The 14779-nt window shown below is 37.1% G+C and overlaps 1 protein-coding gene across 1 annotated transcript in view; it reads right to left on the reverse strand.

Annotated features, from left to right (window-relative positions):
- Nucleotides 1–2907, reverse strand: part of TPH2 (tryptophan hydroxylase 2) — a 94473-nt gene extending 91566 nt beyond the window's left edge. The window contains exons 1-2 of the mRNA XM_010370738.1: nt 2725–2907; nt 103–252 (exon numbers count right to left, since the gene is read on the reverse strand). Coding sequence (XP_010369040.1) covers nt 103–252; nt 2725–2829 — 255 coding nt within the window. The 5' untranslated portion in view covers nt 2830–2907. The remainder of the gene's footprint in view (nt 1–102; nt 253–2724) is intronic.
- Nucleotides 2908–14779: the final 11872 nt, after the last annotated feature.

The raw sequence follows: 14779 nt of genomic DNA on the forward strand, positions 1-14779 counted from the left end.
CATTATGCAGAAATTGATTCAGAAACGTTTCAGAGCAGATAACAGGTTTGTAACCAGGCACACAGTCACTTTTAAAATGATGTAATGATATTTTACATTCACCTGAAAGAGCCTCAGTGCTTTTACCAATCCACCGACTTCATTTTTCAAGGAGAAAACAACTGCTGTCTTGCCACTTTCGGTAGCAGTTTCACTTTTGCTGCTTCCCTTGTTGCCTTTGTCGTCATTTTTGCCAGAGTTAGCTTTATTTAGCTTCAGGAATGTCGAAGCATAATAAAACGAAATGTTAGTTAGGGTTCCAGAATCCTGTGTAATTAGATTTTTCCCACACATTTCATTCATAAGCTGGAAGCTCCACCAATCATACAAACTTAAGGTGAAGTTGCCATGTCACTCATCACTTTCAATCATAAATATTGGTCTAATTTACGCTGAGAGACTATTTTCCAGTGGTCTAAGACATGATCTAGTGGTTGAAATTAAAAGGGGATCAGATTTGCTTTGCTTTAATAGCAACAAAAACCTGACTGTCATAAAGCCTGAAGTATCATATATGAACAATTCCTGCCTTTCTAGAATTATTTTACAGCACAAAGTTTGATCTCTTAGCCTCGTTGAATCATATGGAAACTATATTAATTACTAACCATAATAAAAATAAGATCAAACATATTTTTGACAATAATTTTAGTTTTAATTAAATTTTAAAAACAAAATATTTATTTCATTCTGAAATATGTCAGCGCATGCCCAGAAATTAATGAGTAATATTGCTTTCTTCAGTTAGATCCACAGTGTCAATGTGAATCTGCCTGCAAAAGTTTAGCACAGACAAGTGTATAACTCTAAGGCCATCTGTGTCAGAAGACAATGCTTGAAAAGTGACTATTAAAATTCAGCCACAAATAAAATGAAAAAAGAAGAAAGTAAAGAAGAAAACTGGCAAGCTAATTATTAGGAGCAAACAGTAAAATCTGAGAAACTGAAAAAGATTAACACTTCATTAGTCACTTAAGATTTTATATTGCCTGAGGAAGTAATGTCTATTAGTCCTGCTGGCTAAAGAAAAAAATGACAGATTACAGTAACTCAGGTCACATTGCCAGAAATGCAGAATAAAAATCTGGAAACTTTATTTAGGAATAGAATAGGAGGAAACAAAACCAAAACAACAAGCTGGGAACTTTCATTTGACAGACAATGCAAAATTAGGATGGTCTGTTTTATATTCTTTATATGCAAATACAGCATTGGGCAGACATAGAAGTAACTCCTGGCAAATGGTGATTTAATACAATCATACCGATCTGCTACATCCTCATGAAGCTGAGAAATGTAGGTTTGCGTTGGGACCCAGTGAATAGTTATCTGCCATTGTCTTCTTCTGATTTCTCTGCTGGCTTTATTTTCACACATCAGTATTGCCTTACTCACTAGATTATATATAATAGAGATGGAGATTTTATTATGCATGACTTGAGGGAGGGAAGAAGTTTATGCAGACATTGACATTTGACAGTATGTTTAGTCATTAAAAGCTCAAATGTCTCAGTGTTCTCAACATCTGCCTCCTCCTCACCACATAACACACAGATCTCGCATATATAAGTAGCATTTTTTATATAAAAGGGTCATACATTAGCATTACCCTGAGCTTTCTTTGTTTTCCTTCTAGCAGTTAATTATGACTTCAAAATTCTTCATTGTAATATCTCATCCAAATATTCATTATATTTAAATGTTAGAAAATCTATTTACATTTTAGCCTTATTTTTGCAAATTGATTTAAATAATTCTACAGAAGTTGCCACGTTTACTTTTCAACATTTTTATCAGTAATAATATGTCAGTACAATGCAGCCCTCTGGCACATATTTGGAACTACGATATTAAAACAGATCATTCTATGATACAGACTGAATTGGATTTGGTTGATAAACTCTGGTAGTAGAGTAATAAAATACCATTTAATATTTTTAATGACTAGGACCTGGACACATTTTTATTTCATGGTTTTTATTAAATCCCACGACTATTACCTCAAAGCAGGATCTAAAATCCTGCAAATACTGCTTTTTTTATTCTGTAGGTATTATAAACATAAAACTCCCTTAAATACTATAGCAAGTGATGTATTGCTTGTATTATTCCATCAAGTAAACTGAAAAGATTGAGCAATGTGGAACACAGAAAAACTTTTGAAAGGAATCCAATCTTTCTTTTATTCCAATAACCTGCACCCATAACTAAGAACAGAAAATAATAGTTCTGTTTAAAGACCAGGCTTTGTAAACTGAAGGGGGTGTAGGAGACACAATGATCTTCTGAAAACCGTGGAAATTTATTTAATTTGTTTTCCTTACTCCTCCTCCTAATAATAAATGGCTTTTCAAAATTCTTCACTCTTTTTTTTTTGGTTGTAGATTTAAGACATTGATTCATACAATCTCTCATTCTTAATGTTCAGGAACTTCTTAACTCTGTACTTATAAACTTTGCGGAAAAAAAGTTTAGCACGCAGTAATTGGCACACTCGCTTTACTTATGGAGAGAAGAGGAAGACTGAAGGCAGATAGGAGGAAAGCAGGTTAGAGAGTTTATAAAGAAGGAGAAAGTTGAGGTGTGCGTGCTTACTTACACTACAAGAGGGATTCATATGATGAGGAGAAGATGGTCACTACCCTAGAAAGTACTTCTCCGTAGTGCCAGGTACGTAGTACTCACTGTTAAGTTGCCGAGTAGCTGATGCTCTTCGGGCACTGCTGAATCCAGGGAAAACCCTCTCCTTGCCCAGTATTTACTGGAAAACATCATCATTGCTGGCTGCATGGATCCCAGTGTAATATTCTTTCTCTGCAGCAGGGGGGACTAGAGGGGCAGTAGCAGCGCTGGCGGAGATTGAGAGGAGGGGGCGTGCGATCAGCTGCCTGCTTGGGGCGCTGTCCAGAACCCTGGTGCTGAAGAGCAATGAGAATCCTCCCATCTCCGGGCTCCTTTATATGAATGACTGGAGACTGATGGAAGGCTGATTAGAAAGAAACTCATTTCTGGTTGCCGATGGCCACAGTCAGATTACAGACCTGAAGCCTGGGGTTATCTGTGCTCATGGTGTGATTCGTTTCATAGGTCGAGTAGCTTTTTGGGCGGGGATGGTGGAGAACAATACATAAGGGGGTGTTATTTGTACAAGAAACCATCTATCCCCTGACGTTAGCTCTCTCATCTCTCAAGCCTGCCGCTGGCAAGTTAACCTCAGTCTTTAAGCAACTGTGAATTCAAAGATTTTGTGTTTCTTTCCAAAATTAGAAAAATAATTTACGAAGGATCAGCACTGCTGAATCCTTAAACCATTTTATGGATTTTTAAATTTTTAATTTTTATGGATAACGAATAGTTGTGCATACTTATAAGGAACATGTGATATTTTGACACAAGTGTGCAATATGTAATGATCAAATAAGGTAATCAAAATATCCATTGCCTCATTTATCATTTCTTTGTGATAGAAACATTCCAATTCCACTCTTCCAGTTATTTTAACATACACAAGAAAATAAATTATTGTGCCCCAGAATACTAGATCTTATTCCTTCTATCAGCCTATTTTTTACTCATTGATCAACTCCATTTTATGTTAATAAGCTTTTTCTGACCTGACATATTGTAATTTTGTGCATGCGAACATGCGAGTGTACATATGTGTAATGGCTTTCATAGAAGGACTTCTTCTTAATCCTGTGATGCCTCTATGTAGAGTTATATGGAGGAAAATGTATTGTAAAGGAAATGTAAGGGTTTGATTTAGCCACAGGGAGTTTACGTATAGCTCAGATATTAACCTTGGAATCTTCCTTACTAAATGAGAAATAAAAGGAAACTAGATTCCCATATATCAGCCATTCATTTTAACACTCTTGTGGTTACTGAATTTTTTCTCTCCGCTGAAAATCATGGAAATTTAATCATTGACATAACCCTTTCATGTAAAAACTGCTACTTAAATATATGAGATCTGTGTGTTATGTGGTGAGGAGGAGGCAGAGGTTAAGAGTACTAAGACATTTAAACTTTTAATGACTACATATACTGTCAAACATCAGTGTCAACTAGATCAAATCCAGCAACTTGACATGCATAGATTAATCAATATTCTTACTATTCAAACCTTAGAAAGTCATAAAATTCACAAGGCCACAGGAAAATGTTACCAATCTCCTGAAGAATGAAAAACTCTTGGCCAAATGTGCTTGTTTCACTAAAAATCTAAACAAAATCTGGTGCTGGCACTGCTCGCCTATATAAAAAAAAAGTTTTTCAAACAAGTTGGAATGAACTAATATTGACTGAAGTTTAATTGTTTCTGGAGTCTTGAATGGACATAATTAATAATTGATCTAATTCTGAAAATATTATTTGGTTTATATATTCTGTAAAGGTCAGCTCTAATCAGCTAATAGGAGAAGCAAGTTTAAATAAGATGAATGAAGTAATGACAATAATAGCTAATGTTACTGAGATGTAATGAAAGAACCAGAGATGTGAAGGGATAAAATCCACTAGACAGTGTTCCTGCTTGGATGTGAAAGCGAGGGGAAAAAAAGATATTAAAAGTAATTTATTTAAAATATGTATTTAGAATATTAAAGATTTAACTACTTTTTCTCACCCTAGAAACCCTATTAAAACAACATAAAAATTCGTTTTCAAGGTACACAAGAAATGCATAAATTGGAAAACAACAGCAACAAAAAATTAGCAGCTTGAAAGAAGAAAAAATGATCAAAGGTTTTGCAGTCATGGGAAAGCTGAACTTTAAGCTATCAGTGAAGAAGACTGAGAAGCAATGCAATTTACATAACAGAATATCCTAAAGGCTCAAATATCTCTGGAATTGAAGGTAGATGAAACTGAGGAAGAGTGGTTCGAAGTGTGAGAAGCAGTTAGACAAATCAAAACTTATAACAAAGTTACAATAATCAAGACAGTGTGGTACTAAGGACAGATATATAGGTAAATGAAATAGAATTGAGTATCCAGAAATAAATCCTTTCATGTAGAGGGAACTGATTTTCAACAAAAGTGCCAAGACAATTCAATGGGGAAAGAATGATCTTTTGAAAAAACTGTCCCGGAACAACTTTGGATATCCACATGCAAAACAATGAAGCTGGATTTCTATTTCACATTGCACACAAAAATTAACTCAAAATGAATCATAAACACACATGTAAGATCTAAAATTAAAACTCTTAGAAGAAAGGATAGGAGTAAATGTTTTTGGCTTTGGATTAAGCCATTGTTTCTTAGATACGATACCGAAAGCATAAGTACCCAAAGAAAATAATAAGATTTCATCAAAATTAAAAACTTCTGTGCTTCAGAGGACACACTCAGAAAAGTGAAAAGACAACCCACAATATGGGAGGAAATATTGGTAAACCATTTATCTCATAGGAGACAGTATCCAGAATAAAAAATTCTTACAACTCAGCAATGAAAAAAAAAATAGACCAATTTTTAATTGGGAAACAAAGTTTATTTGAGACAGCTTGCTCTGTTACCCAGACTGGAGTGCAGTGACACAGTCATAGTTCTTGGCAGCCTCCACCTCCTGGGCTCAAGCGATCCTCCTGCCTTGGCCTCCCAAGCATCTGGGACTACAAGAACAGGCCACCACACCCAGCTAATTTTTTGTTGCTGTTGTAAAGGCAGGGTCTTCCTATTATGCTGAGGCTGGGCAAAAAACGTTAATAGACATTTCTCCAAAGAAGATATGGCCAATGCAAACAGGAAAAGGTGCTCCACATCATTAGTTGTTAGGGAAATGCAAATTGAAAAACAGTATGACTTCTGACCCACAAGGATGGCTAAAATAAAAAAGACAGACAATAACAAATATTGGTAAGGAAGCGGGAAATGTGAAACACTCACACCTGGTGGTATTATAAAATGGTACAGTCACTTTGGGAAACAGTTTGGTGGTTTCTCAAAATGCAAAACATAAAGTTACGGTATGACTCAACAATTTCACTGCTAGGTATGTGTAAAATGGTGTAGTTACTTTAGAAAAACGTTTGGTGGTTCCTTACAAAGGTAAAACTAGAGTTACTACATGATTCAGCAATTCCACTCTTAGGTGTACACCCAAGAAAAATGAAAACATATATCCACACAAAAACTGTACATGAATGTTCAAAGCAGTATTATTCATAGTAGCCAAAAGTAGAAACAACTCAAATACTATCACGTAATGAAAAAAAAAAGATATATCATAAATAAAATATTATTTCACAATATGAAGAAATGAGGTACTGATACATGTTACAATATGGGTGAACCTTGAAAACATTATGCTAAGTGAAAGAAGCCAGTCACAAAGACCATGCATGTATTGTAAGATTTTGTTTATATGAAATGTCTAGAAGATGTTAAAAGAGATCATTTTAAAAAGAGAGAGAGACACAAACAGAAAGTAGATTAGTGGCTGCCAGGGGCTGGAAAAAAAGAGGAGGTGGGGAATAACTGCTAAAAGGTACAAGGTTTCTGTATGAAAATGTCATAAAATTAAATATTAGTGATATTTACACAACTTTGTGAATATACTAAAAACCACAAAATTGTACACTTTAAGGGAGGGAAACTTTTGGCATATACATCATATCTCAATAAAGCTGTTATCTTGCTTTTAAAAAGCAGTTAAAATTCCATATTCCCCTTGACTATTCTGAATAGCCATGCCACCTCCTCTTGGGAAGGTTACTCTCTGGAAAGGGTAAAACAAAAGGCCTCTGTGCTTAGGAGCATCAAGCGTAGTTGAGAATAGGGGGTACCATTCTGATTAAATGAATATATTGAGGTATTGAGACTCATATCATGACATGGAGACTCCCAAACCTCAGAAGGCTGACAGCCAGGCATTTAGTCTCCAGTCAAATAAAGACAAAAAAAATTCCTTGGAGAATCTGGCAAAGGCAAGATCTTAAAACACAGTGAGAGCTAAGATAATATTGAATGCTCTGGACAAAATAATGCAATCAGATTACCCTGTAAGTAAGCTCACATTTGACAAGCCCCAATTTAAATATTTGTTGGAGAGTGTGGGGTTAGATTAGTGACAACTATATATAAAATCAGCAAGTAAAAAACCTTGATAATAATTAACTCCCCAAGAAAAATGAAAATTAGGGCCGAAGGGGAGCATGTCTCGTTGGAGGATTACATTTACAAAGTCATAACATAAGCACTAAATATTTACCTAACCAATATTATATGAATTATATTGGAAGACAGACAGATAAGAAAGTGTGCATGTGAATAATAGGGGCTGTGGGGAGAGAGTAAACAACTAAATCCTCGTCTTCCAAGATGAAAAATCAATGGTTAATGCCTAGAGCTGAAAATCAAAGTAGTTGCAACATACACATACTACAGCATTGAGACGTATGGAAGCAAATACCACAAGCATGACCTGACAGTTGAAAGTCTTGCCACTGGTAGGGGATGAGGAGGGTAGGAGGATATGGATGGTGGGGAGAAGGGAAGGAACAGTTTCTCATAATAACAAATCTTGTGGAAACCATGTACATGTGTGACATTGATTACAAAAATATAAACTTTGAAAATAAATTATGCTGGGCATAATGGCTCAGGCCTATAATATCAGCACTTTGGGAGGCCAAGGCAGGATGACTGCTGAGTCCAGGAGTTTGAGACCAGCCTGGGAAATATAATGAGACCCCATCTCTACAAAAGACAAAAATAAAAATTACTAGTGTAATGGTATGTTGTAGTATTCCCAGCTACTCAGGAGGCTGAAGCAGAAGGCTAGCTTGAGCCAAGGAGTTCAAGGCTGCAGTGAGCTATAGTCATGACACTGCACCCTAGCCTGAGTGACAGAGCAAAACTCCATCTCTAAAGTAAATATATAAATGAATAAATGCTGCATGGAAATAAGGCATTTTTTTAAGTAAAATGAAATTTAAATCTTCGCTTTGCTATTTCCTACTTGTGCTTAAGCAGGACACATTACTTCACATTTCTCAGCCTCCATTTCTGTAATAGAAGGGCAATAATATCTAAACCTTATAGGGCTGTTATGCTGATTGTATTGGATATGTATAAAGTGATTAACATGGTGGCTGGCAGATATTCGACACTCAAAGTGTTAATTATCTTCCTATACCTCATTGATTCTGAAGCCAGAGTAATATAAAATTGAGCATTGGTTTGCAATATTTGACAGAAATTTAAGAGACATGGATACCTAGGTTTTAATGAGGTGGTTGCCCTCATAATTCGTGTTAAGTAAGAAGTCAATAGTCATAAGGTGAGCCAACAGAATTGGTTTGGATCAAGCAGCTACGGGGCTAGAAGTCAGGAAGTGGAAAATTGAGTAGAAAATACAAAGAGAGATATTGTCAGATAAGGAGACCTCCAATATAATATCTTACAGGAGGAAGAAGGCCATGTGACCATGAATGGCCATGATGACAAACAGCTGAGATATGAAGTAGGGGTCCACAAAATTAGGGAAGTTTTATGTTAAGAATATCAATGAGTCCTCAACATAGGTATTTGTTGTCATTGAGGAAAGTAGCGAAATGAGAGAAATACTATAAACCAGTCCTTTAAACACCTGGATAAATGGAAATGGCTTCTGAGAGGCTGTAGCCCCTATGAACAAAGAAATGAAAAAGGCAATATAAATAAACTAAAACAACCAAGGGGATGCTGAAGCGTCTGTGGCTCACAATTGGAAGAGACCAACCTATCCATGCCTACCAATTTCCATGTTGTAGACAGAAGGTGAGAGGCCTGAGGACTCCTTATTTCTTCTCCTTCCCTTACCACTCACACCCATCATGCTGTCCAAGTTAGAAGCCAGCTGGAAAGGCAATGTCATGAAGAGAAAGCTAGGCTTCAGTAGTGCAAAGAAATGTGTGTAGGAGAAAGAATGAAAGGACATGAGTATACTTAAAATAAGGGAGAATTTGCCTGGCAACACCTCAGTGTGAATGGAGAAAGCAGGTGTAAAGTTATTAATGGATAGATATTGAATGTGTTTGGAGACATTCAAAGCAACAGTGGGAGTTTCAAGATTGGAATTCAACAAAAAGTCTGATTCCTTTTCCTTTAATAACTTGTCCTCTAGGTTTTAAGCCGTGATTCCAGTCTATCAAGTATGTGTCACAAGCAAATTTGACGCATGTGCTTACTGTGCTTAAATTCATATTGAACAAGACAAGAGAAAGGGCTGACTTCTATATTTATAGCACACAACCAAGCTAACAATCAGTTTGGCTGGATTTTTTTTCCCATTGACATTTGTCTTCTAGAGATTATAGGGTATACTTTAGTCTTCTTGGAAGGAATTGTTCTCTATTACTACCAACCACTCCTAATTTTGTCAAACTAACTGCATGAATATCATACCAAAATAAGTTTGTTGCCCATCTAACATGCTTCCTTGGTTTACCAGTATTGTAACTTATCAATAAAAGGAAACAAAATAAGCCTACAATGATTTACTTTTAGGAAACTCAAGCAGACTCCTACATAACACCATTTTATTTTCAAGATATTCACAAACCAACATCTCTTCTGACTTTGAGTGAAGTCTTGATTATTAGTCTCAATAGTCAATATGAGTGATGCACTGTGCTCAGATGAAAATTTCCAAAAATTAATTTCAAAAAATTAGCACTTCAACTCATACTGTAACAGATGAAGGTGTTTATAACACAAAAGTATTTGTTCCTGCTGATTACTCTCAAATACTACATAAACTATCATTTGAGAGGGAAAAAGGATAAACAAAGAAAAATTGCACTGAAACTTTGCATGAAGGTTTTGTCAACCATCTAGACATGCAGACAATACAATCTGACCTGAAATCAAGCAGGACAATTTGATATCGGAGTCTGACCGAATTGACCTAATGTTGAAGCATAACCAAAAACAGCTGTTCACAATATTAAGCGTTGTTTCCTAATAAAATGTTCACTGACTGCCAAACAGACACTGTAATTTCCCATACTACTTAAAATGTTTAACGCAGACATGTCATTTTTAATTTTGTGATTATTTATTGATTGAGGGTGATCAGACCTCATAAATAAGCAAAACATGACCTATATCTTGCACTCTTTGCTCATCATCATTTTAAATAATTTTTATAAAGGGAGAATGGACAAAAGGCAAGCATATCTAAGCCAAATATGAAGAAAACTGAAGCACAAAAAGAATAGTGATTTATGGTGGGGTCAGTAAGGCTGTGGCTCGGAAGACACCGGAATACACAGTTCAGATTTGAAGTCAAAATGACCTCAGTCAATAGAAAACAAACCGATGGGTGCCTCAAGGCTCTATCTGCAGGGTAGTATGTATGGGGAGGAAAAGCGAACCACTTAGCTGTAAGATTCAAAAAGATGGTTTGTGGCAGTATTTGGTTGCCATGAAATAATAATGATATCATTTATAAGTGCTTTATCACGCCCAGTACCATATTAGACATTTTTTTGTTGTTGTTGTTGAGACGGAGTCTCGCTCTGTCTCCCAGGCTGGAGTGCAGTGGCCGGATCTCAGCTCAGTGCAAGCTCCGCCTCCCGGGTTTATGCCATTCTCCTGCCTCAGCCTCCCGAGTAGCTGGGACTACAGGCGCCCGCCACTTCACCCGGCTAGTTTTTTGTATTTTTAGTAGAGACAGGGTTTCACCGTGTTAGCCAGGATGGTCTCGATCTCCTGACCTAGTGATCCGCCCGTCTCGGCCTCCTAAAGTGCTGGGATTACAGGCTTGAGCCACGGCGCCTGGCCCATATTAGACATTTTATATGTACTCCATTTACTCCTCACAACTGAGGTAGGTAATATCCTCATCTACAGATGAGAAACTGAGGGCTGAGAGGCCTGGTCACAAAACTAAGAAGCAACTGAACCAAGTCTCAAATCCATGACTGACTCAAATCTGTGCTCTTAAAATTTTTGTTTTACTTCATAAGTAGACATTTTCTAATATGAACAATTCAGTTTGACTAAATTATTTTCTGACATTTGACTTCCAAAGCTTATAGAATAAACTTTATATCCTTTGCAAGAATAAAGCACCTTATAAAAGTGACCCAGGCATCCAGACTACACCCTGATTTCACCTTGAATTTGAGAAAACAAGCCCCTAAAGCAAGTTGTACTATCTGATAAGAAGACCTATCAACACGGTTCACATTATTTGTGTTTACATGGGTATAAAATTCTAAATTGTGGCCAAGAAACTTTGGGTCAGCGATAGCATATAAATTATAAGAGAACAAGAATAAAAATAAGGCATATAAAACTTTTTTTGTTTTGTTTTGTTTTTGTTTTTGAGACGGAGTCTCCCTCTGTCGCCCAGGCTGGAGTGCAGTGGCGGATCTCAGCTCATGGCAAGCTCCGCCTCCCCGGTTTACGCCATTCTCCTGCCTCAGCCTCCCGAGTAGCTGGGACTACAGGCGCCAGCCACCTCGCCCGGCTAGCTTTTTTTGTATTTTTTAGTAGAGACGGGGTTTCACCGTGTTAGCCAGGATGGTCTCGAACTCCTGACCTCGTGATCCGCCCGTCTCGGCCTCCCAAAGTGCTGGGATTACAGGCTTGAGCCACCGCGCCCGGCCGCATATAAAACTTTTAAGTTTTTTTTCTTCTCCTTTTTTTGAGATAGAGACTTGCTGTTGCCCAGGCTGGAGTGCAGTGGCATGATCTCGGCTCATTGCAACCTCCACCTCCTGGGTTCAAGTGATTCTTGAGCTTCAGTCTCCCTAGAAGCCTGGATTACAGGTGTCCACCACCACACCCAGCTAATTTTTGTATTTTTAGTAGAGACAGGGTTTCGCCATGTTGGTCAGGCTGGTCTTGAACGTCTGACCTTAGGTGATCCACCCACCTCAGCCTCCCAAAATGTTGGGATTACAGGCATGAGCCACCGTGCCCGGCCACAGCTTTTTAAAGCAAGCTTAACAACAAAGACTGTATTTTTTGAAATCTGTGGTGATGCTCTTAGACAATGTGAGTCTTTAAGGAAAACTTAGGAAACTTAGGAGATTAAAATATGAGTGAACCCTGGACCAAGGGTAGGCCTCTTATGGATCTACTCCATATTGTGAAGCTATCAAATACAATATTTATAATTCAAGCCTTCTTACAGAATAAACTCTCTTCTAAACTTATTTATGTCTAATTCTGAGGGGTAGAGCTGAAGAAGGATGTGGAAACCTCAGCAACCCAGACATGGGAAAAAGTGTCACAAAATCAAATTCAGTGACCCATAAAAATGAGAATTTCTGTGGTAAAGAATCTCCTTTGCTACAAGTGTTGTGTGTGTGTGTTGTTTTTAAAAGGAAGGTGTATTCTCATGTTCAGAATGATTCAGTTATCCTGTTAGGATCAAGGGGAATATATTTGGAGAAAGGATGTTTTTTTTGGTGGGAGGGCAGATAGTTATCACCTCAAGCACTTATCATTTCTTTGCATTAGCAACATTCCAATTCTACTCTTTATTTTGAAATACACAATAAATTATTATTAACTACCGTCACCCTATTGCGCTACCAAACACTAGATCTTATTCCTTCTAATTGTATTTTTATGCCCATTAACCACCCCTTCTTTGTCCCACCTCCCCACTGCCCTTCCCAGGCTCTGGTAATCATCATTCTACTATCTACATAAATGCAATTTTTCTTTCTTAGTCTCCACGTGGATATGAATGAGAACATGAAATATTTATCTTTCAGTGCCAGCTTATTTCAATTAACATGTCCTCCAGTTCCATCTGTGTTGTCACAAAAGTCAGAATTTTATTTTTATGGCTGAATAATATTCCATTGTGTATATGTACCACATTTTCTTTATTCATCTGTTGATGGATGCTTAGGTTGAGTCCATATCTTGACTCTTATAAATCATGCTGCAATAAACATGGGAGTACACATATCTCTTGGATAAGCTTATTCCCTTTCTTTTGGATATACACTCAGCAGTGGGATTGCTGGATCATAAGGTAGTTCTTTTAGTTTTTTTTTTTTTTCACTAACTTCCATATTGTTCTCCATAGTGGTTGTACTAACTTAAATTCCCACGAAGTGTATGAGCGTTCCCCTTTTTCCACATCCTCACCAATATCAGTTATTGCCTGTCTTTTGATAAAAGCAATTTTAATCGGGGAAGGATTCTACTGTGTCTGACTGATGGCTTCAGGATTCTGTCATCTGAACTGACCACATTCTTATTCCTTAAATTCCATGCCTAAGATGTGCCTTTGCCAAGACAACCCATCCATTATGTAAGCTGTAGCTTATGAAGCGCTTTTCAGGTATGAAATGTCAATGAAAAGGATTCTTTTCTCCTCCGTCTTCACTTGTCAATAAAACTTTGGCAAAAGTCATCCTCCACAGAAAGTCCAAAGGTTAGTTTAGAAAAACATTATTAGTTAGTAGGATGTGGAGGAAGCTAGTGAGAACCATGATAGTTTCTCCTCCTTTAAGAAGTCTTTAGCTTTTATACAGAATGCTTAAAAGCTCTGTTAATCAAAGAATATTTGCCCCAAAGTTACTCAACTTCTGGATAGCTTTGGGACAAATATTCGAGCAAGTTTAAAAAATTCAGCTTTTAGACTTCACTTTACACCTTGATGTGCAAAAGAAGAGTGGATGTTGTCCATTTGGGGGAAGAAGTGTCTAAAGGGGCATCGATGTGTTTATAATAGCATTACTTGTAAAAGTACAAAAACTAAAGGAACTTAAATTTCACTCCAAAAACCTAACAATTTAATTTCTATATAATCTATTAGGGTTAGATGCTGTTAACTTTTTTTTTTTTTCTTTTTAAGAGATAGGGTCTTGCTCTGTCTCCCAGATTGGAGTGCAGTGGCACCATCATAGCTCAATGTAACATTGAACTTCTGGGTTCAAGCAATACTCCCATCTCAGCCTCCCAAAGTACTAGAATCACAGGCATGAGCCACGATGCACAGCCTAAATACTGTTAATTTCCAATGACTTACTTCCTAGTCAGCAAACACTACATTTGGCTCATTTAAGACTTGACTTAGTTAACAAAAAAAGCATGTGGCCAAAATCGTTGGGTACATACTCCATATCCATGCCCGTGACAGTGACTTGTAGCATGCAGTGTTAATGCTGACATTCAGAAGAACCATGATGGCTGTCCTACTGGAGAGCAACTTGCTTTGCAAAGCGAGTCAGTGACACCAAATGGAAGAGATTCCAGTACCTACACAATCAGCGAAAACACTCAAAGCCATAGAAAAACAGCCCTATTTGTATTTTTAAAGCAGTCCACCAACCCACTGGGTTCTGTGCTTCCAATAAGACTAGTGTGATGTTGGAAACATTATTGACTGTCACAGCAAAAGTCCCTCTCAGAAGTTAATAGGTCTTTTTAATTAAAAAAGCTAAACTAAACTAGACTGCTGCTCACTGATCGCAGCAAAGCTTACTGGAATTTCTTTTCATTCTGTCACCTTTTGCAGAGACAGAGGTATGTGAGGAGCAATACACTATCCAGATCACTTGAGAGTGAGAGGCATATTTAATAGCTCACTTCCTATTATTCTAACATCCTGATTTCATTAATAGGGATTGAATCACATTAGGCAAAAATGATATTCCTGATTCCTGAAGACTTTTGTTTATAATCACTTCTTTTAAACATTGATTTCATAAACAGTGTAATTTCCCAGGTGGCTGAAAGAAGTGCTGTGAATATCAAAAAAGAGTGTGGATGTCCAGTA

Source organism: Rhinopithecus roxellana, chromosome 10 (genome assembly GCF_007565055.1).
Source record: "Rhinopithecus roxellana isolate Shanxi Qingling chromosome 10, ASM756505v1, whole genome shotgun sequence".
NCBI classification, from domain to species: Eukaryota; Metazoa; Chordata; class Mammalia; order Primates; family Cercopithecidae; genus Rhinopithecus; species Rhinopithecus roxellana.